The sequence below is a fragment of the Colletes latitarsis genome, chromosome 8 (genome assembly GCF_051014445.1).
Source record: "Colletes latitarsis isolate SP2378_abdomen chromosome 8, iyColLati1, whole genome shotgun sequence".
Classification (NCBI taxonomy): Eukaryota; Metazoa; Arthropoda; class Insecta; order Hymenoptera; family Colletidae; genus Colletes; species Colletes latitarsis.
The window spans coordinates 18,691,959-18,715,091 of NC_135141.1; the positions used below are offsets into that span (position 1 = coordinate 18,691,959).

At 30.6% G+C, this 23,133-nt stretch overlaps 7 protein-coding genes across 9 annotated transcripts; 4 read left to right on the forward strand and 3 right to left on the reverse strand.

Moving 5' to 3' along the window:
* Window positions 1–55: 55 nt before the first annotated feature.
* LOC143345167 (testis-expressed protein 9) lies at window positions 56–1,643 on the reverse strand. The gene is made up of 6 exons (XM_076772042.1): window positions 1,258–1,643; window positions 895–1,039; window positions 659–823; window positions 456–590; window positions 237–371; window positions 56–169 (listed from the first exon to the last, which is right to left on the reverse strand). The coding sequence occupies exons 1-6, from the start codon at window positions 1,533–1,535 to the stop codon at window positions 83–85; spliced, it is 945 nt and encodes a 314-aa protein (XP_076628157.1). The 5' UTR covers window positions 1,536–1,643; the 3' UTR covers window positions 56–82.
* A 176-nt stretch (window positions 1,644–1,819) lies between these two features.
* On the forward strand, window positions 1,820–9,746 carry LOC143344965 (sperm-associated antigen 6). Its single transcript, XM_076771619.1, has 10 exons — window positions 1,820–1,844; window positions 2,042–2,304; window positions 2,448–2,658; window positions 2,725–2,903; window positions 2,980–3,153; window positions 3,213–3,365; window positions 3,424–3,573; window positions 3,646–3,804; window positions 8,264–8,409; window positions 9,387–9,746. The coding sequence occupies exons 1-10, from the start codon at window positions 1,820–1,822 to the stop codon at window positions 9,532–9,534; spliced, it is 1,608 nt and encodes a 535-aa protein (XP_076627734.1). The 3' UTR covers window positions 9,535–9,746.
* On the reverse strand, window positions 3,823–9,216 carry LOC143345168 (uncharacterized). 2 transcript variants are annotated; one of them, XR_013080207.1, is made up of 4 exons: window positions 8,825–9,216; window positions 6,306–7,271; window positions 4,690–5,445; window positions 3,823–4,617 (listed from the first exon to the last, which is right to left on the reverse strand). XR_013080207.1 is itself a non-coding variant. In XM_076772043.1 (3 exons), exons 2-3 carry the CDS (start codon window positions 6,516–6,518, stop codon window positions 5,356–5,358), a joined length of 303 nt encoding a protein of 100 aa, XP_076628158.1. In that variant the 5' UTR covers window positions 6,519–7,271; window positions 8,825–9,216; the 3' UTR covers window positions 3,823–5,355. The 2 variants fall into 2 exon arrangements, 1 of the variants encoding a protein (XP_076628158.1); XM_076772043.1 differs by having other exon boundaries at window positions 3,823–5,445.
* Window positions 9,747–10,635: 889 nt separating the features above from the next.
* On the forward strand, window positions 10,636–12,841 carry Wcd (U3 small nucleolar RNA-associated protein 18 homolog wicked). Its single transcript, XM_076770688.1, has 7 exons — window positions 10,636–10,937; window positions 11,012–11,188; window positions 11,305–11,476; window positions 11,540–11,725; window positions 11,797–11,988; window positions 12,058–12,226; window positions 12,308–12,841. Exons 1-7 carry the CDS (start codon window positions 10,771–10,773, stop codon window positions 12,769–12,771), a joined length of 1,527 nt encoding a protein of 508 aa, XP_076626803.1. The 5' UTR covers window positions 10,636–10,770; the 3' UTR covers window positions 12,772–12,841.
* A 312-nt stretch (window positions 12,842–13,153) lies between these two features.
* On the reverse strand, window positions 13,154–16,416 carry Deaf1 (deformed epidermal autoregulatory factor 1). Of its 2 annotated transcripts, none has more exons than XM_076770690.1 (4): window positions 16,001–16,416; window positions 15,066–15,557; window positions 14,310–14,771; window positions 13,154–14,212 (listed from the first exon to the last, which is right to left on the reverse strand). In XM_076770690.1, exons 1-4 carry the CDS (start codon window positions 16,265–16,267, stop codon window positions 14,138–14,140), a joined length of 1,296 nt encoding a protein of 431 aa, XP_076626805.1. In that variant the 5' UTR covers window positions 16,268–16,416; the 3' UTR covers window positions 13,154–14,137. The 2 variants fall into 2 exon arrangements, with proteins under 2 accessions (XP_076626805.1, XP_076626804.1); XM_076770689.1 differs by having other exon boundaries at window positions 13,154–14,243.
* LOC143344547 (uncharacterized) lies at window positions 16,347–21,508 on the forward strand. The gene is made up of 6 exons (XM_076770691.1): window positions 16,347–16,463; window positions 16,536–16,746; window positions 16,837–17,034; window positions 17,106–17,356; window positions 19,610–19,832; window positions 21,354–21,508. The coding sequence occupies exons 3-6, from the start codon at window positions 16,938–16,940 to the stop codon at window positions 21,506–21,508; spliced, it is 726 nt and encodes a 241-aa protein (XP_076626806.1). The 5' UTR covers window positions 16,347–16,463; window positions 16,536–16,746; window positions 16,837–16,937.
* Window positions 21,509–21,667: 159 nt separating this feature from the next.
* Window positions 21,668–22,694, forward strand: LOC143344548 (lipopolysaccharide-induced tumor necrosis factor-alpha factor homolog). The gene is made up of 3 exons (XM_076770693.1): window positions 21,668–21,776; window positions 22,381–22,516; window positions 22,585–22,694. Exons 1-3 carry the CDS (start codon window positions 21,752–21,754, stop codon window positions 22,688–22,690), a joined length of 267 nt encoding a protein of 88 aa, XP_076626808.1. The 5' UTR covers window positions 21,668–21,751; the 3' UTR covers window positions 22,691–22,694.
* Window positions 22,695–23,133: the final 439 nt, after the last annotated feature.

The following is a 23,133-nucleotide window of genomic DNA, read 5'->3' on the forward strand; positions in this document are numbered from 1 at the left end:
CTTGTGGCTATGAAATGGAGTTATTCCATCTTTCACAGTGTATAAATTGTAGCAGTCATTCAATAAATGTTTTATATACAATTTAACATAAGCACTCTGATTTTTGATCCAATAATCTTGAAAATTCTTCTTGTGTAAATTTTAATTGTCCAATTCCAATTAAGCATGCCTATGAAAGTACACAAATAAAACTACCTTTCTACAATTTATGCAAAATAATTAAAACAGATACATACATTTTGTTTCTTTAAGTTATCTATAATCAACATTTGTTTTTTAAATACATGTGCCAATTCTGACAGCTGTTTTCCTAGATTATTAACCGTCATCCTTTTATCATCCTGTAATTTCCTAATTTGATTTCTTAATTCCTAAATATACATCAAATTAGATAAGAATTTAAAAGATTATGGTAGTTTTGTAACTTATATTACATACACTTTTTCAACATGTACCTTTTCTTCTATTTGAGAACATTTAAGTGCATTTCTGAGTTTATTATTATTTTCTAAAGACCTATTCAATCTCATACTATAAACATCAGATTGTTGCTTTGATCCTTTTACTTCTTTTTGAAGTTTGTCTAAATCCTGTTAAAAATACATTTTATGAATATAGAAAACGATACTGCAATTATTTTTATTTATATAATTTATACCTTTTTTATAATTGAATTTTCACTATTTAATGCTTGTGATTGACATTGCAACTCTTTATTAGTGTTCTCTAATTTTGTAATTGTACTTTTTAATGATTCTATTTCATTCTGTAATTTGAGTTCAATTTTTTTTTGTTCAGATTCTAAATCCATGCATAAATTACACTGCAATATAATACAAATTATTTAAAAATTAATCAAATATTATGCTCTCAAGTCTATGTAAAGTTATCTACCTTTTTTCTGTATTCAATCTGCAATGTTTGTAACTCAGTTTGCAACATATCTATTTTAGCTTTTAACAAATTAATAATGGTTTTATTTGCCAAGTTTCCTTTCTTAGAAGCATCATCTCTAAAATCTTGCTGTGCTTCTACTTTTCTATTGGATACAAATGAGACTTGATTGAAGTAGAAAAATTTAATTTTTTATATTTATGCGTTCAAACAAAATAAACTCGAGAAATTTTTGAGTGAACTTAAAATATATGACAGCAAAATTCAAAATTACGTTAATATACTTTACAAGATTAACGTAATGTTTTAAAATAATTTTAACAACGATAAACGATTTTATTCAAATTCAAAATATGCACTTACAATTTAGATGAAACTTGGCCAAAAATATACGGCAAAGACGAATTTCGTTTAACGGAAACCTGCGAATTTGCTTCTTTTTGCGTTGCTGTATATTCCGAGAACTTTGTTTGCTCCCTTTTTAAATGCGTGCATTGTGTTTTTGAATTAGAAATTAAACATTCGCTATTATAAGTGTTTATAACACGATCTACGTTTTTCATCAAATCATGCGCTTTCTGTTCGAGTTCTTTATTTAATTGACGGAACCCTTTTTCCTTAATTAATAAATCTTCTGTCATCTTTTAATGCGAAATAGATATTATCCCTACTGTTATCCAATATATACACCGATAACTCGATGTATTCGTAATATTTCTTTATTCTGTTCGAATATCCATGCTGCCTTGATATTGTGTTCGATCAAAACACCTGTTTATTTTTGTTTATAGAGTCGCTGTAATACATCGTACGCGAAGGGCGGCAGTTTTTCGTTTTCAAACATACGATAGTTTTGTACTGGTACTCGGTATAAGAAAGGGTACAAAGAATCAATATAACATTTAAAATTTGTTAACAAACCAAAATGACGGCACGTTCAATTTTACAAGGTACACTTCTTAATATTATTCTAAATATCTATCTCACGAAATTTGGCGGTTTTTTAATTGACAGCTCACGCGACATTGTAATAATTTCGATTCCAATAACCGTTATAATTTTTGTCCGCAAATTACGTCATAATTTTACCGTCAAATAGTATACTAGTTTGTTAAAATTAATATCATTAATTACTGTACCTTTGTAGTTTTTGATCAGTATCAAAAAGCCCGTTTATTTTTCGTTCAATCTGTTGCGGATTTTGCCTCAAGACCGAACAATGTAGAATGTTTAGAAGCTGCTGGAGCTTTGGATCTTTTATGTCCTTTACTGACAGATCTTGTACCATCTATTCGATACATGGCAGCTGTAGCTTTAGGGAAAATTGCAAATAATAATTATAGACTGGCTCAAACTATCATAAGAAAGGATATCTTACCTCAATTATTGAAGAATATTGATAAACAAAATGTATGAATGTAAGCACTTTAACTTTAAGAAAGTATGTTTCTTTCTTTTTTTTTTTGTTAGAATGTGGTGTATTTTGTAATAGAAGTTACATAAAAGAATATACAAGAATTAGTTGTTATATTATTTGAAAACATTTGTTATAGAAATTTTATAAAAAAGCAGCACTATTTGTTATTCGTGCAATAGCTAAGCATTCTCCAGAACTAGCATCTATAGTAATTCAAAACAATGGATTAGATATTGTTATACTTTGCTTAGAAGATTTTGATGCTATTGTCAAAGAATCTGCTGCCTGGGCATTAGGATATATTGCCAGGCATAATAAAACTTTAGCTCAAGCTACTATCGATGCAGGTATGCGTATTGATTCATTAGTTAATTTCCTTTTAAATAGTTATGTACTGATTGTATTATTCATAGGTGCTGTGCCTCTTCTGGTTCTATGTTTACAAGAACCTGAATTATTTGTAAAACAAGTTGCTGCATCTGCTCTTTGCGATATAAGTAAGCACGATAAAGATCTTGCTGAAATTGTTGTTGATGCAGGAGCAATTCCCTTTCTTGCAAAAGGATTGTCTAACCCCGATATCAAGTTAAAGGTAAAATAAATTATCATACTACATGATTTCACTACATGATTGACTACAATATTTTAATTTTTAATAATATGTATAGCGTCAAGTCCTTTCTGCATTGAGCAGCATAGCAAAACATTCTGTAAATTTGGCAGAATCTGTTATCGAAGCTGAAGTTTTCCCTGATGTTCTTGTACACATGGCACATCCTGATGAATGTGTTGTTAAAATGGCAGCAGTACTAACCAGAGAAATTTGCAAGCATTCGTTAGAAGTAAAACTATTAGACACCATTCTATACATTGCATACTATTTATAGTTTTTTTTTTCTAGATGGCTCAGCTCATTGTAAATATCGGTGGTATCGGTGCACTTGTTGAATTAATTAATATATCAAAATTACCAGTAAAATTACCAGCAATAATGACAATTGGATATATTGCTGGACACTCGGATCAGTTAGCCATTGCAGTTATAGGATCTAAAGTATGACATGATAATATTTTTGTTATTACAACACTCTAAGTAAAAATGTTCCTTGTAGGGAATTATTCACTTATCTACTGTATTACACGAAGAAATGGATGACCGTTTGCTTGCCATTACTGTGTGGGCGATTGGTCAAATTGGGAAACATACACCAGAACACGCAAAAGCAATTGCAGTAGCCAACATTCTCCCAAAGTTATTAGAAGTATGTAAAACTGTTATTTACTATACATTATTTTTCATTACACAGTATTACTAGCATACATTTAATTTTCAGCTTTATAATGATCCAAGCAGCTCAGAAGATCTCAAATTAAAATGTAATACATCACTGAAGCAAGTATTACAGAGATGCATGTATATCGAAGCCTTGGAACCTTTATTACACGATTCACCACCTAACATATTAAAGTATGTGCTTGGACAGTTTAGTAAGGTAAGAGACACTATGATATTTTAACTTGTATATAATTCTTTATTTTATACATACTTTTTACAAGTTGTACTTAGAACTTACAAACTAAAAAACATAGTAAATAATAATAACTGTGGTATATAGTTTATAATTAAAAATACCACATTTATGTTTTAATATTTATCATATACATGACAAAGATAAATTATACAAATCAATAATATTAACAAATCTTTCTACACTGTATATAAAGTATTATATCATAAAGTTTAGTGACCATTTTGTGTTTTAATACAAACTTAATAAGTAATATTTATGTATATACACAAAACATCATCAAGCTACCTAATGTTGCTCTATTGAAAAATTGGTCAAGCAGCTGTATAAGGTGAATGGTTCTCTTTTCCCGCGTAAAAACTATTATACCACAAATATAACATTCTAACAATTAGAATCCTAGTTTTGTGATATTACTCTGATACACAAACAGTACAATGATTTATTCGGTATCTGTGTAACTTATTTTTATGATTTTTATTATTTGCTTGTCCTTTTTGTATGTGTTGTAAGTATTTAAAGATGCCACAAATTTTAATTTGACTTCAATCAATACATATCAAACATTATGTATTTCTATTAAAAAGTAATAATATTCTTCGATATGCTGTATGTCATTGTGTTTGTTTAACAATCAGATTAGTAAAAAGTGAAAAAATTGATAATAGCGTAAAATGGTTTGAATTGTTCCTTTGAATGTTTCTATAATAAATATTATGGCACATTTGAAGTCCCAAAAAAGCACATTTCTCAGTCTTACCATGGTAAATGGTTCGGCTAAAGTACAAGGACGATTGAATTATTGAATGCTTAAAAATTTTAATTGAAATATGAAATATTTATACATACTCTTTACCAAGCTACTCCCTATTTGCATCTATTGTACCATGGTGTATTTTCTAATGGCAGTATTTGATATAAAGAGACCAGTTGTACAAAAATTGTAGATATAGATAACAAAGAATTATTAAGTTAGAAGTAAATATTAATCATCGATCAATGAAAATTTCAGTTTATGAAACTGTTGATCAATAAGGCATTGATTTGATATTTGCAGTAATAATACATTAATGTAATGTATAAATCTTAATATTATGTGCTTTGAATCATATTTCTGATAAATGTTAAGCTCGTGGATCATAGTACTATCAATAAATGCAGTTGCATTCCAGAAAAGCTAATCATTATTTAATTTTCATTCAAACTGTAGTATTTATGTAAATACGTTTCAAGAAATGTATGAGATGCAATCGGCAGTAATAGTTATTTTTAATAAATTAAAAATATTTTGAAAAGTTTAGCAAAAACTATTTTCATTAAAATTAGAAATTATAAGATATACATTGTAAAAGGCAATCATAAAATTTCAGTTGCAAAATTACACCTTATAATTATTTTCATTGTACTAAAAATTCATCATATATAAATTGTAGCAAACTTTTTTATATTAGAACAATTGATTCATTGAAATAACTCAACGCAAAAAAACATTAAAATAATTCAAACACCCGTGTTTTACCAAAATTTTTGTTGCACGATAATTTCAAATTGTAAAGCAATTAAAGCATATACTCGGTTCAGAGCATGCAATCTGTCCAAGCATCTCTGAAAAGTGAAAAAAATAAATTGTGTTATAAAAAAATGTAAAAACTGACCAATTTTTTTTTTTATAATGATACTTAAGTAACTCATTTTTTAATGTTAAAACAATGCCTTAATAATATGTTTTTTTTTTTTATTATAAAGGATAAAACTATGCAAGTAAAACAACATACAACATTATATTGTATATACATATATATAGATTCTCAATTAATATAAAAATTTTTATAATATTACTTAATTAAAAGACCTTGCTTTGTAAAAAGTAATATGTATAATAATTTGTGCAGATTGCGATTTCTAAATATTCATAAATGATACGTGACTTTTGTATTGTGCTACTATACAAAATTTTGCGTGCTTTTATCAGTATATAGCATTACCAAAAGTACATATGATACGTTCATATCATAGCTTTTCATTTTAAAGTATGTAAGATCATTTTAATAAGCACATTTGTGTATATTTATGATCTACATAGTCATTATGGCAAACAAATTTGAACATAATATATAGCAGTTGCACATAATTAAAAGATAAATATTTATCTAGATATTACTCTATGTAAGATAAGCATCTCTTTAAGAATGATAATAAATCAGTACTAAATTGAAAATGTTATCCTCAAAAATGAAATCAACATACACTAATTTTTCTAATCATTATAATGATTAAGTTATTTTTCTTTTTTTTTTCTTTTTTTTTATTCTTTTTACAAAGCAATACTAGTAATTATTTAATTATTATCAAAATAAAAAAATGAATTTGGTCTATTACTCCACTCGTGCAACAAAATTATTATTTTATTCATCATTGTCATCGTTGGGTTTAATACTAGCATAATTGTTCATATTTCTATTCACCCTCAGCATCTTGAGAAAACTGCCTAATACAAGTATAGTCTTCCTATGTCGCCTGAAGATTCCAGCATAAAGTTCTTCACGTACATCCCTTCTGTCACTTACATCAGAATCAATACTTGATACAGAGACAACAGAAGGTTTGGCAGAGACCGGCTGATGGTAGCTATTGGTCTCTCCCGAATTTAAGAAAACACAGTGTTGATTGTTTATCATGTCTATTATTAGCTTTCCACTTTTTTGGTTAACGTTTTGGATCTCTTTTATTCCCACGTTTTACCGTAATTAACATGTATTTCACAATGCTCTGTTAGAAACTATATGAAGCTTACTTTACATGTAGCTTGTGAAACATCCGAGATTGCACTGTGTGATTTAACAGTGAGTTAACTTCTTATAAGTTACCAATTTTTATGTTGCTCCTATCAGACATATTTGCTAGAAATATGACAATCAGTATTGCGTAATATACACTGCAATTAATCTTCTGTATACAACGATATCGTCTTTTATCACTTAATTGTTATAAATTTGAACTTTAAGGCAGCTGTCTTGTCTTGTTATCAAAGCCATGCATATCACCAAAGAATTTGTTACTTTTAATTGAAATATTTTAAGTCTTCCTATAATTTTCAACTTCTGTTCTTATCCTTCGCACTTCTTTAAAGTATTATTTGAATTATTTTATTAAAGCTGGTGTACTCAGAGTTTTACTTGATACTTGTTTTAATTTTTTATTCCTTTATCTGTTTCTATTTCTTTAATAAATTATTTTAAAAACGTTTCAAAAATTCAGAAACTTTTCTGCTTATAGTGTATGCAAATAGTTTCTGATTAAATTTAAATAAAAAATTATACTTTATAAAAAAGCAGACAAGCAGCTTAGAATTAGCTCTGCAGGTAATGTGTCAAAAAAGTAACGTCGAATCTTCGGTTTCCTTAGCAGCCGATATTTAGCACCGCATCCGACTGAAAAAATTTAATAATTTATATTTTATTGCAAAGTTATTTCTACATAGAAATTAAAATTGTTTGGAAAAATTGGCGAATTCTTAAATATATCAACAGGTTCACGACAAATATGCTTTTCTACGTCTTTGCTCTGGAATTTTGTTTTCGGAAATGAGATATTTTTGGCGGCGATGAAAGACAAAAAAGACGCCGATCTGGTTATGGTTGCATCGCGTTAAGAATATGTATATGTACATTAATAGAATGCATATGATATTTTTTAACGCAGTAATAAAAAAAAACGAACTGAAATGTTTTAAATAAATTAATTATATAAATCGATCGTATCGCGTCCATAGTTCTATGTATAATAAAATTAATCATATAATAAAAATGATATCAGCTAATTAAAACAAAATAATTAACAATTTATATAAATTATACAGATTTTGACGATGATTCAACTGACCATTGAATACAATTTATTATCGGCTTATTTATCAGATATTATTCGAAAGCAATATTGTTGCGTAGGAATTGATCAATCGTACGTCAAAAGCGATACAAAATACGAAACATAATACGTTGCATCATATCGTGCAACAAATATTTACGAAATCTCGAAATATTTGCAACATATTTTAATATAACGTTATACGACTTTTTTATCAATGAAATTGAATACACAATAGCATATATGTATTGAAATAATAATATCATTAACACTATGTGTCTTGAATTATTTTGTTTCTTTGTTACAGATTAAGACATTAAAGTAAGTAGGTTCACTTTAGACGAATGCACTCAGTGTGTAGGTCAGGTTTCAGAAGCCTTATTCTTAGGTGCATTGCAACATGCAAACTGATTGCTAATAATGTTCTTGTACCACCTACTTATATACATACTCTCTTTTTCTATTTCTATCTATCTCTTTCTCTCTCCGAGAACAATAAAATAACACGAAGTGTAAAGAATTTAATATTATTTTTGATAATTCTGTTTTTATATAGGTTTTGCCTAACGATGCCAGGGCAAGAAGATTATTTGTAACATCCGGTGGTTTAAAGAAAGTCCAGGAAATTGAGGCAGATCCTGATTCAACACTTTTAGAATATATACAAATTATCAATTGCTGTTTTCCAGAAGAAATTGTCAGGTTGTTTTTAATCATGTACTCCTACCAAACATTTTTTCAATTAATAGTATTTTCAATTGTTTAATTGCTACTTTACATTATTCTCAAAATATAGTATAACAATTATACATAGATACTATAAAAACATACATTAATGAACCCTTTGAATGTTTTTTCGAAGAAATTGGACTTATAATCTTACAAGAATGGTGTTAGTTTACAAAGATGTCTGGTTATTTTAATTATTGTTTAATTTTTTTTAATTATTCCATACTATATTAGACCGAATTCTCTGATTATAATCATAACGTTTGTGAAATTTATTGAAATGCCAGTACATGCAGGGAAGTATGTTCATGTAAAAATAATAGTAACAGTAGGTAATCGTCAAAAACACTAGTTGCTTTTGACATAACCCTAGTAAAGATTTACTTACCGAAGGAATATGGCAACGTGCGTTTTTGTCGTTGAAAAAGTCCAGTTTTCTTAGAGCAGTTTACACCAACAGCGAATGCAAATAACTGCAGCTTCGTTTCTGGATCTCGTGTGTCTTAATTTAAATCGGGCAGGTAATATACGGCGTGACCGCCATGTTGTCACAGCTGATTGCATTGGAAAAATATAAACCCGGACTTTATTGGATCAATAATTTTACGCGCACTCGATGATTTCTGTGACTCTTATATGCGACAAGTCATAACACTTTATAGTTTTGTCATAAATCTTCTACGCACTGTTGTATCATTTAAATTTGAAAACTTTTAAGTTTGCTTTTACTTTTACATTACGTATCTTGCACCACTCGATATGACGTTATCGATACGTAAACAGATTATTATTATTTCAATAGTTTCAGTGACATACTTTTTATATATTTAATCTAAAACGTAATTGTTAGTCATAACTTAAACTTCCATTAGGGTGTTTTCGTCTTAATTAAGTTTGGTTAAAGTTTCAATTTAACTTTAACGACTAATTAGTACATTTTTTCTCATTAGATATTATTCTCCTGGATATCCGGATAGTCTCTTGGAAGCGGTTGAGCAGTATCAACCGAAATGTCCTTCTTTGTTTGCTACGGATGAACATTTGTTTTCTGATACTGATTCTAAAGATTCTCTATCAATTCATCACGAAGATGGTTAAAAACATTATTTATACTAATTATATCTCAATTTTACATTACAGTTATACATATATTATTCAGTAAATTATTTATGTAAAAAATATTATATTGTTGTTTGAGTTTTTTGAACGATATTTTATGATTTCGGTGCCATGAAAGATGAAGTTTTTAAAAATATTTCTATACGATTTATATAGTTTGTTGGTTACTTTTGTTTAATGAAAAAGTAATTCTTTTATGATACGAAATATCTTTATTCAATAATAAAAAATCTCTGTTTACCCGTAAAAAATTAATCAACAGCCATTTAATGGTCCCACTGTACATTTCTCCTTTTTCAAAATATAATCAGCATAAAATTATATCAAAATTATAAAAGAAATCCAATTTCCAAACTTTTTTGGTTACAATATACTTACTTTGAATTGAAGTTCGTTACATAACGTAATTTGCATTTCAAAACGCTTGAAACTAGTATCACCGAAATCCGCACGAATTTTTTGGTCAACTCAAAATATAGAATTTATTTTGAACTTAAAATTGTTTATTAGTCTTTATTGACTCCTAAATACAATCAGATCAACCCAAATTATTACGAAAGAAAAATAATGATTTAGATTGGTTTAATTACGTTTCCACGACAATAAAAAGTTTATAGGAAAATGTTCTCTCCGACATATTTCAAAATCGTTGAAATCGGTAAAATCATCATTAATGTAAACAATTACCTATGTTTTTTCATATAAACAAAACTCATTTTAATTAGACGTCTGGCATTGTTATAAAAAATGTGTTTTGATGGATGATTAAAAAAAAAACTTGTTGAGAAAAAACAGAAGAGCGTTTAACATGCAATAATTCCTTTCAAACAGCAAAAAATATTTCAATTAATGACTACTTATCTAGAAATTTGTGAATTTAGTAAAATTTTATTATGAAATATAAAAGAAAATTTTTTAATCTCATGAATGAAACGTGCTTATAATTTGTCATAATTAATATTTAATAGAAATCGTTACATTAAGTTGTTTATAATCTTTGTATATTGTAAACATTACAAAAATAAAAATGCATCTGTGCACCAAGTACTATTGCTAAGTATATATGTATACGTAGTCTGTAGTCAAATCCAACCATAATTGTGTTGCAAGGTTATGTAGTAAAAATGTGCGAATTGAATTAATATTTGCTCTACTGTATAACATTATAGTTTATTATTTTAATGTGTTATCTATCGTGCGAAATAAATTGTGGCAATGAGTAAAGTAACTACAAAGGACCATAAGATGAAAACTCAAAAAAGAACATTGAATAAAGTGATTGCAAAGAAACGTATACCTACAAAGACATTGTATAATCAAAAATTTACTGTACCTTTAAAAAAGAAACGTAAAAATGCGTACGATCCAAAAGAAGAAGCCAGGTATACCTATATCATTAAGATCAAGTGATGTTAATTGAATAACTTTAATAAATTGTAATGTGACTCGTATATAGGTTAGAAAGAATCGTATTTGGTGATCCGAGTGACATTATAAACAATTTAGTAAATGATGAAGATTTCACTGAACCAAATAAAAACGAAAGTATCGATGATTTAGATACACGAAATGATGTTTGTACAAAATTACAGAAGAAAGAAGCATGGTTGGATGAGGATGATGTACAATATTCGTATGTATATCGTAATTTAACAAACAAATATTATTAGTTAGTTGTGAAAGAGAGTACTGCCAGTAAATGATAGACATTAATTGAAAATTAATTAAGTTAGTTGTATGTTTTATTAGAGTACGAGATGCTACAAAGGCACAGAATCGTAAATTACCTGCTGATATACCAGAAAAATTGTATAAAGATTTTCTACATAACAAATACAAACAAATTGTGGGTACTCCAAAATGGGCTGAGATGAAAAAGACAGATAAAGACTCTGACGATTTAGATGATGAAATATTAAAGGTAATGAAAATTTTATAGAATGTTCTTTGGACTTTATTTGGACGTTATGATATATTTTTGCAGCATAGTTGTCATTTGGAAAAACCTAAAGTGAAAAATTTGCCAAAGAGCATAATTGATATTAAAGCACTAACTCCAATCAACAAACAAACCCATACAGAAGGTCCTATTGTATCGAGTCTTGAATTTCATCCATCTTCCACTGTAGCCCTTGTGGCTGGTACATCTGGAATTTTGTCCCTTTTCCAAGTAAGAAATTACAAATTATTTGTATCGATACTTTCAAATAAAAAAGGTATAAAATTATAATGTAATTACAGGTAGATGGTATTGAAAATAATAAACTACATACAATGCAATATAAAAAATTTCCTATTAGTACAGCAAAATTTGTTAGGGATGGTACAGAAGTTTTAATTGGTTCTCAATATTATGGACACTGTCATTCCTATAATTTAATTAGTGGCAAAACATATAAAATACAATTACCACATGGAATTACTAATATGAAGGTTTGTAAAATTTCAATTATAGTAATCTCTATGATAATAGCCATTAACATTTTTTAAATAATCATTTAGAGGTATGAAGTATCTCCAGATGGAAAATTGTTAGCTCTTTGTGGTCGTTTAGGAGAAATTTTTTTATTGACAAGTTCGTCTAAAGAACTTATTGGTACTTTGAAAATGAATTCAAAGTGTAGGACAATATGTTTCACTCCAGATGGTAAAACTCTCATTACACATGGTGGTAAGTTTTTTATATAAGTATTCTTGCATTATTTAGTTTAATTTTGTACATCATTTTGAATTTTTTAATGATCTACTGCAGATGGTAATGAAATGTACATTTGGGATGTAAATAGTCGGTCATGCGTACATCGTGCTGTGGATGATGGATGTTTGTCTTGTTCGTCCATTGCAATGTCTGCAAGTGGTCAATTTTTGGCAACAGGTAGTAAAGAAGGAGTGGTTAATTTATATGATACAAAAACAGTGTTGGAAAGTCAACAGCCCGTTCCTTTGAAAATTATTCTAAACCTTGTAACATCTATTACTAGTTTAAAGTTTAATTCTTATTCCGAAATATTAGCAATTGCTTCAGATAAAAAACATAATGCATTTAAAATGGTACATTTACCATCATTTACTGTCTTTTCAAACTTTCCCACATTTCAAACAAATATGTTAATGCCAGAAGCTATCGATTTTTCACCAGGTAGTGGTTATTTAGGAATTTCTAATAAATCGAATAGTGCCTTTTTATACAGATTAAAGCATTATGGAAATTACTAGATATTAATTATTTTATAAAATATGTAATAATATTAAATACTTTTTAATAAAGGAATGCAAATTAAGTTTTTGATGTTTATATTTTATTTGGAAATGAAGTGTCACGTTTATCTGTGACATAAATGCAAAGGAAATTGAAATGTGTTGTTGACTATTAATTTTATTAATAAATTAAGATATATGCGTAGTTACTATTAAAATGAATTAAAAAGAATATTAGTTTATTTTTCTTTTTGGCTTTGAACATACAAAAGCAAAAGAATTTCTATGATTTACGACGAAATACTGGTGCTGTTGCGTAGTATATTTTGTAATAATCGAGAAAAAAATGTTTTCTACGAGTTCCACTTGAAAAAACATATTCAAAAATAAATAATACATCTTCGATTACATATTACGTTCATTTATTCATGATTGTAAAGATTTTAATGTTATTGTTTTAATGATTTGTATACCACGTACACAAAGCTACAAATTAATATTCTTACTAATATTCACAGTAAGGAAATATGATACTGTTGTACTAAGAAAATATAGTAAAATGTGATTATGTTCCTTCTGTGACCGTGATTTAAAACTGCAAATACGTAGAAAAAACTCTTACAAGATTTAGCGCATACGTAAAATATAAATCAAAGTATTTAATAATGCTCTTAACATTCACTTAATATTTGTACTAAAAATTAATAGTAAAGCATTAGCTTCTTAAAAACCTTATTAATAAAAGTAGCATTACAAAATAATATTTATAAACGGAAAATATGAGAGATGATATTGTACATAAATAACTTCTTCGCAGAAGCGTATTTACCTCCTTTGGTCGATTTAGATTTTTATTAAACAAAAAGATTATTCATAGAACTATATATTTATTATGTGTAATACACAAACATATGTATACACACATATATTTTAGGGATGTAAAAAGTGTGAAATAGGTATATATGTGTATACATGCACACATGTGTTTATAAAGCATACTTCCACGCATTTTTATTTGGTATATATTTAATTTTTCATTAATGTTCTGTATGATTTCTAGTCTTGATCTTTATAGAAATTTCAACTTTTGCGTAAATATATGTATCAATGTGATTACAATTTAACTTATGTACATACAAAATATTTACTAGCATATATACAGAACTTTTTGATTTTTCAATCATCAAATAAATTTGTTAAGTCTTCGTCTCTGCTTTTAATTTTGAAGTTTCCAAATTAATTTGTTCAGTTTCCATATTCCTTTGGTGAATGGGTGTGAGGAACACTAGCTATTGGTCCCCAGTAGTCGTTGCAAGAGTACTAGTATCTCCACTACTACTTTCTACTATAAGCATTACTGTTTCAGCAGCACCTCTTACACATTCTACTTGATGACTTGCCCAATCTTTTCGTTGACAAAATGTAGAACAATAGGGTGTGCGTCTACATAAAGAACATTCTGCAAATGCTTCTCTATTACAATTAGCACACTACAAGAGAAATAATTCAGTAATTTCAATTAGATGAGTATAAAAATTACTTTTCTTGTATGTTACCTTTTTGTTATGTGTATCCGATGCTGGTTGCAATCCAACAGTTTCAATAACATCTCCCCTACCTCCTAATTGAGCTACCAACGCTTGCTCTCGTCTTTGTCGTCTATTCATTTCCTTAGCTTCTTTTAAAGTTCGTTTAAACTCATGAACTAATTTTAATATTTCATTAGACATTTCGGTAAGTCTTTTAAATATATCTTCGCTTTGCCCATTTTCAGTTTGATGTACAGTTTGTACAACACCATCCTGCTCTTGTGATTGTTGTACAACTAAACCATCTGCTGAAACGAACTGTGGCCATACTTCTTTATCAGGTACAACGATTTCACCGTCGCTTTCATCATTATTACTGCCATCTCGTGAATTATCGCTTTTATGTTTACGCGATGGTGTATCTCCATCAGACGCATCTCTAGCTCGTTTCCTACGTTTATATGGTGTAAAAAGTCGGACAGGACCCGTCTGAAACATAACAATTTTAGCATAATTTATCAAAACAAAATTAATTATATACCAGGGGTATGCAAAATCTCGATGCTCGGGACGAGACGGGATCCCGAACACATTCGAGAGATAGTTCGGGGGATTCACGGAAGTTTGAAATAAAAGATTTTATACTTGTTATTTCCTTGATATATTACTTTCACTCCACCTTTTACAATTTTAAACATTTATAATAATTTTTTCCGAACATTCTAGGGACTCCCGAATATCCTGCATACCCATGTTAATTACAATGCTATTTAGTATACTAACTGCACTGTCGTCGTCGCAACATGCTGCACAAGTACAAGAGGTAGCGTGTGGTTTTAAAATTTGCTCATCGATCAATGTTTGTAAACTTCTACCACCAAATCGAATACTGCGTTTCCAATCTTTGCTAGATGCTCTACCGCAAAGTGCTTCAAATTCACTTGGTGTATACCAATCTTGTCCAAGTTTTATGCACCTTCCTCTGGCTCCAGATCCAAATCTACTTTTATGTAATTCTGCATTTGTATTTTTGCATCTAACAGGCAATACTGCTAAATTAGCAGATTCTGACCAACTGCATATTTGTTGTGTACTAGCATTAGAAACATGTATTTGTTCAGATTCATGTTCCTCTGTACTATTTTGTATTACTATATGTGTTGCTTTTAGTTCTCCATTCCAACGTAAAGGATCTGTATCCTTGTCATGATGAGGTTCACAAATAAAACCATTATCTACACATAGCATCTGCTTAAACTGCCCAGAACCAGGTAACTGAAATCAAGAAATGATACATCTCATTAATATTTAGTTTTCTACATAATTATTAATATAGAAAAAATTCATTTTTGTACCTAATATATAAGGACGAAACTTATTTTTTTTCTTATACATTTATTTATAAAATAATCATTGAACACTAATAACACAAACACCTAGTAGTAAAATCGAGTAGGTATCACCAATACATTTTTATTACTATGTAAATTCATAATCTTAAAAGAAACACGTGCCTTTACATCATAGTGCATGGACAGGCGCAGTTAGAGAATAATGCCATACACTTACACTACGATTGCAGGGTACACTAAGAGTGAAACCCCACCTCGTCTTTTAGCAACCGTTTAGCGAGAAATCATTGAATTTTATAACCGTTCTTTTCGGAATGGTATTAAAGGAGGGAAAGTTACGATAAAAAGTTCTTCGTTTTAACGTACTTGTAACTGGTCCGAGGTGATGACGTTGAAGGTCGTACCATTGGTCGAGTTCGCTACACCGATGATGGAACCAACAGGCAAAGAAACCGGTACACCAACTCCTGGAACACCAGGAACACCCGGTACCGAAGTGACGCTCGCCGTCACGGCGACGGGATGCGCCTCGTGCTCGGTCGTTAGGGAGGACGCCTCCTCGGTTTCGCTCGTCAACGGTTCGGACATGTCCGGTAGCACGGCGACACTTTCCGATGTTTGACTCTCCTCCATTTCGGCTGTTCTCGCCTCTCGCACACACTATGGCGTCAGCGCACGCTCAACGCAGCGCCACTATTTTTTGATAGCCGCTGCGATTACTCGCGATCACGAAACTTCGAGTTCTTTACTCGACAACACCGCTACAAAGTAATCACGATCAAATTGAAATTACAAGTGTCTCGTCCGACCAATTCGACATTAGATAATCGTACTTTCATTCTTTTTTTGCACGGCTCGCAATATGAAATTGTTTATTCCACTTGTTTGGTGTGCATTATAGGTACGAATTCTCCAATACAGAGTGCCATCTTCGCGAGTTTCGAGGAGCGCTCGGTTTGAATTATTGTCTACACGGTTCGACGTGGGAAAAGTATTGATATGAACTTTTTACACAACATTCATTTTGTCGTTATCAATGGTACATTGAAGAACAAAATAGATTAGAACACGAGTGAAAAATGTTTTGGTTTTGCGAAGTCGCATGGATATATGTAGGTATTCCCATACACAAGTCCTTTCTAACCTATTTTCATGCCGAATGAAACCCGTTATTCGTTGAAAATTATTAATTGTGTTTTCAGTCAGTCAGTCACGGTAATAAATTATGGCATTGATTGTTACGTTAACGAGTCATTAATTTTTGTTCACATAATACAGTTTGCTGTATTATTTATTGTTAACTATGCATTCAAATGAAAGAACAAACGGTTCTTCTAACCACAGTACACAAGACGTAGACAATGTAGAAGAATTAGAAGAAATAAAATCGACTACGTTAGGTAATTATTAAGTAGTTTTAAAAATTGTGAAATTAATAAAACTAGATTCTTTTATATTAATTACTTTTCAGAAAATTCTTTGGATCAGTATCCATTATTATTGGTACTTCGGGATAGCGTGGGGGGAATAGAAAAATTATCAACGATTGGTACACAGACCCCTTTAACGTTAATTAAGCTTTCAGTAACGCAATCGTCTTTGGGTAAACAATTTATTGATACAACGTCATTGCCAACGCGTTTTGATTATAAAACAACGAACGATGCGATAGAATCTAGCGAGAATATGAAATCGTTTCCTTGTACGCTTCTTCGAAACAAGGTATTTCGTACATATGTGTGTATATATACATATAAATATACATATACATATACACTCCCGTTCATGAGTCATCAGATACTTAATGAATATGAAATACAACCGAATTAATACTGAAGCGATGTAAATTCCAAAATTGAACTAACTTTAATTGCTTATATATATTTAAAAAACGGAGCTTCAGTTTGCAAAATAGTAAAGGACATTTCGACTTTTTTTTTTACGAGAAACTGATCGCTGTATATACATATACAGGGTGTTCGGCCACCCAATGGGGGATTCTAGAGGCCAAAATAAGACGAAAATAAAGAACATCAATTTGTTGATGGAGGCTTCGTTAAAAAGTTGTTAACGTTTAAAGTTCTGGCCGTACTGAATTTTTTTCTTGAAAATGCGCAAGAGTTCGGGGGTATATCTATTCACCAAAAATGATTGTAATTGACCTTCGCAACCCAAAATAATTTCTTCAGAACGATTTGAAATTTTTTTTTTTCGTCGAAAAATTTAGGCACCTTATTAGATTTTCGGTAAGGAATTTTTTTCTCGAAAGTGCGTAGGATTTCGAGAATATGCGTAATGATAAAAAATGATTGTAATTGACCCCCGCAACCGAAAATAATTTTTTTAGAATGATTTGAACATTTTTTTTTTTTCGCCGAAAAATTTCAGCATTTACCCGAATTTTTTTCTCGAAAGTGGATAGGATTTCGGAGGTATGTGTATTCACCAAAAATGATTGTAATTGATCTCCACAACCGAAAATAATTTTTCCAGAACAATTTGAAATTGTATGTATACCTGTATGTATACAGAGTGTCCGGCCACCACTGGGAAAAATTTTAATGGGAGATTCTAGGGGCCAAAATAAGACGAAAATCAAGAATATCAATTTCTTGACTGAGGTTTCATTAAAAAGTTATTAAAAAATGAAATTAAAAAATTTCAAATCATTCTGAAAAAATTATTTTTGGTTGCGGGGCTTAATTACAATCATTTTTGGTGGATACACATACCCCTAAAATCTTACCCACTTTCGAGAAAAAAATTCGAGTAGGTACTGAAATTTTTAGACGAAATTAAAAAATTTTAAATCATACTAAAAAAATTATATTTAATTACAGGGGTCAATCACAAGCATTTTTGGTGAATGGACATACCCCAAAATCCTATGCACTTGCGAGAAAAAAATTCTTTATCGATAATCTAATGTGAAGCCAGAAATGCTTTCATGCGAATATTTAAAATGTCATAACTCCTAAACGGATTGGAGGATTTTAATTTTTCAAAATACAAACAACGCGTATTTTTGTGGAGAATTTGTAGAAATTCTAACAATATTGAAAAAGTTGTTCCTTGACCCCGTAAAGTGAGAAAAACCTCCTAAAATTGGTCCAATTTTCAAACGGCCATAACTCCTACAATAGTAAAGGTATCTCATTGAAATTTTGTTCTGAAGCACAGCCCATGGGTACCTACAAAAACGTATTAAATAACGTTTCTGTAGAGCATTAAACAAAATTAAAAATGAAAAACGAATTTTTAAGAAAAATCGACAGCGGGTAGCTGCTGAAATTTTTCGGCAAAAAAAAAAGAATTTCAAATCGTTCTGGAAAAATTATTTTCGATTGCAGGAGTCAATTACAATCATTTCTGGTTATTAGACATACCCTCGAAATCCTATCCACTTACAAGAAAAAAATTCGAAAATGTGTGAAATTTTTCGACAAAATTAAAAAATTTCAAATCTTTATAGAAAAATTATTTTCGGTTGCGGGGGTCAATTACAATAATTTTTGGTGAATAGATCTACCCACAAAATCCTACCCTCTTTTTAGAAGAAAATTCAGTACGGGCGGAACTTTAAACGTTAATAACTTTTTAACGAAGATTTCATCAACAAATTAGTATTCTTGATTTTCGTCTTATTTTGGTCTCTAAAATCTCCCATTAAAATTTTTCCCAGGGGTGGTCGAACATCCTGTATAGTATATGTATACACTCCCGTCCATGAGTCATCAGGCACTTAATGAATATGAAATACAACCGAATTAACACTGAAGTGATGTAAATTATAAAATTGAACTAATTTTAATTACTTGTATATATTTAAAAAACGGAACTTCAGCTTGGAAAATAGTAAAGGACATTTCGACTTTTTTTTGCACCAAGAACTGATCGCTTTAAAAGACACGCATATATATATTAATTATTAAATAAATTTGCAAAAAGAAAAACAAGATTTTATTGCTATTCAAGACATCGGTCACATTTAGCCGCGAAGTTACAACACAAGCAACACCGGTGCATCCGTCGTTAATACATTCGATATCCAGGACTCCGCGAAATAGTATGCAAATACCTACCTCGTTTTCTTCATGCAAATCTGAACCGAAAAACGAAGTTTTAACTGTGGCCATTGATTATGGGAGTTCTTCACCCGATGCACTCAGCATATTGACAGACGCGATCGATAGAAATGGTATATTTTATATAAATTAAATTTTTTTCTTTGAAATACAGACATAGACAAAATTAAGTGGACAGGTGTAATGAATAAAAAAATTAATTTAATTTATCGACGACAATTATCGTAATCCAAACTTTATTGAATATGTAAATTAGCAAAGTATAATTTCGTCGAATATATGAGAAACTCAATTGTAACAAATAATATATTTATTTTTTTTTTATTTCATCGCAATAGTATGAAGTTATAGATGGTGAAATTTATGCGTACACTATAAATATTTATAAAAAAATAATTATTAAAATAGGAGGTGTATGTACCAATCTTCCACGAGAAGAAGGCACAGCGTGTTTCCATCCCCACTCCTGTTGTAGCCCGCTAACTCACAGTTATTGGTCGAAAGCGGTGACGAAGATCGGTGACAGCCAATCAGCGGATTGCAGCAAAAGTGGGGATGTAAACACGCTGTGCCTTCTTCTCGTGGAAGGATGATACATTATTATAATGTAACAGAGGATTTTCCAAAAATAGTTATGTCCATTAAATTATGTCCATGATTGTATACAGGGTGTTCGGCCACCTCTGGGAAAAATTTACATGAGCGATTCTAGAGGCCAAAATAAGACGAAAATCAAGAATACCAATTAGTTGACGGAGGCTTCGTTACAAAGTTATTAACGTTTAAAGTTCCGCCTGTAGAATGGCAATCCGCGTACAGCTGCGTTCGCGCGGAAGGTTGCGGCAGGCCAGTGCTAGTGGTTCTCACGCAGCATGAAAAATTCTACTTACCGACGTTATCGACAGCCTTAGATTTTTGTCCAGTTATGGAAATGCGAACACCTTACGCTGAATAAGATTCAACCTGTCTTATGAAAATCCGGAAGGGCATATCAAAACTCGCCCGACGAGATTTTCACAGAGAAAGGGTGAATGCCAGTTACAATACACAGTATTGTGAACAAAAATCACCCACACGCGATCATACACGCCCCACGATTGTCCACAGTGTCCGCAAGTGTCCACAAATAATCCTTTCAGGCACTAACGACTATGCAATTAAATGAACACGCACCGCGATTATGTTATTCGTGAGTGTCTAGGTGTACGTGTACCACGATTGTTCCGAGTTATTTACGAATAGAAATGATATTAATTTTTCAAATACACTTTAATTTAAAAATAACAGTTCACGCGACACATTTTAGACATATTTCATTCAGTTATGTATTAAGTAACATATAACAAATACAGTGGTATAAACAATCAGCGAATACTTATTAAATTCCTTTTTACATTTTTATGTTAAAATGCCGCAACCTTCCGCACGAACGCAGCTGTACGCGGATTGCCATTCTACAGACGGAACTTTAAGCGTTAATAACTTTGTAACGAAGCCTTCGTCAACTAATTGGTATTCTTGATTTTCGTCTTATTTTAGCCTCTAGAATCGCTCATGTAAATTTTTCCTAGGGGTGGCCGAACACCCTGTATGTACCAAACACTTGTATAATTTAAATTGTACATTCGATAAAGGTAATCATTCGAGCTCGTTGGATTTAGCATCGTCAAATAGAGAAATATCGGAAGATAATGTATCTACGCATGGAACGCATCATCGGCGATGGAGATTAACTAATCGTTTACGGTGCATGTTTCCTGTAAATAATGAAGTATTGAACTTCGTATAATATAATTAGTATTTTTTTTCATAGCGTAAATTGTAAGATAATAAAGATTGATTCACGCGGTAGCCAAATACGCGTCCTTGCATAAGAGACGCACCACCTACATATTCCTCGATATGTGGCAGTCGTGCAACAACAACGCGCAATTGGAGGCCATTTCGATCGACAAATAATTCGTCTTTCGTAGCTCCGATACCACCACCTAGTTACGCTCAAGCTCAAGGAATTTGTCTCGCATCTTATTCCATGGAACAATTGCTTTCAGTCTCGCGTAATAGATTGCATTTGCAGAATGTGTTTTACATACATCAAAACGGATTTTCCAATAAGAGCAACGGAACTTTGAATTTAAATAAAATGAAAACTATAAAAGATAATTTGGTAGTTATTGTTTTATTTTTACGTACATTCGATGACCTTATACATGAAGTGCAATATCATTTAAATGACCAACACGATTGCGTTTGATGGAGCGAATATGATAAATCCAATTTTGTATAACTCTGGTACATTAATCAGGCTGTATCTCAACAATAACACGAATGATATTTGCTTTGAGATCGTCAATAGTTTATGGTTTATTGGACCATATAAAAGACTTAACATGACCCCAAGAAAAATCGATTTTGTTAACTATGAATCGAACGAAGTGCATGAAACGTTGTTTGAATTAAGCAAAGATTCATTGTAATAATTTCAATATGCTGAGCAACTGTGTATTTCTCCATAATGACTTGTAAAACACTACAAATGTCGCGTAATTTAAGGAAGTGAATAACAAATATAGCGGCTATGAGAATTGAAAGTTCTATCGCTGTTATTGGAAAATACTATATTAGATTTATTTTTTAGATTTATAATGGTTTCCTTTATAGAAAACACGAATGGATTGTGGCCGCCAAGACCCACGACCGCGATATGCCCGCGATGCACAACAATTGTTATCACGACTATAGAAGTCCGGCAATCTGTAATTACTCATGTCGCTGCGTTTACATTCTTTTTATGCGGGTACAAAGATTTTTAAATATTTGATAAAACCGTAAAACACATATACAAAAGTAATATATTTTTTACAGATGTTGGCCGTGTTGCATGTTACCATATTGTATGAATTCGTGCAAAAATATCAGCCATTACTGCCCCATATGTCGTGCGTATCTTGGAACCTACAGACCATGGTGAAAAACGTTTAGTAAACAGTTTAGAGAATTCACTTTCCCGTGTATCAGCCGGAGTATCTTGCGTATCCGTTGAGATTTATTTTCCATTTAAGAGCATGTTTCGCCATTTGTTATACTAGTAGAAAGAGAAAAAACATCGTTTACAAAGGTGTTATTAATTACAATATTGATTACTGAATTTTAATGTACCGTCACTTCGCAATTTTCACTTTGTCGATTATTCGAATTAATTGGGAGATAAAGATTCAATAATCGATTTAGGAAAACCAAAATAACAACAATGTAATAAAATAACAAAAAATAAAATAATTTTTAAAGATCCATATTTATTGTATGAACAGACATATGGTAAACGTGATGTAAAAAGTATACAGGGTGATCGGCCACCCCTGGGAAAAATTTTAATGGGAGATTCTAGAAGGCAAAATAAGAATATCAATTTCT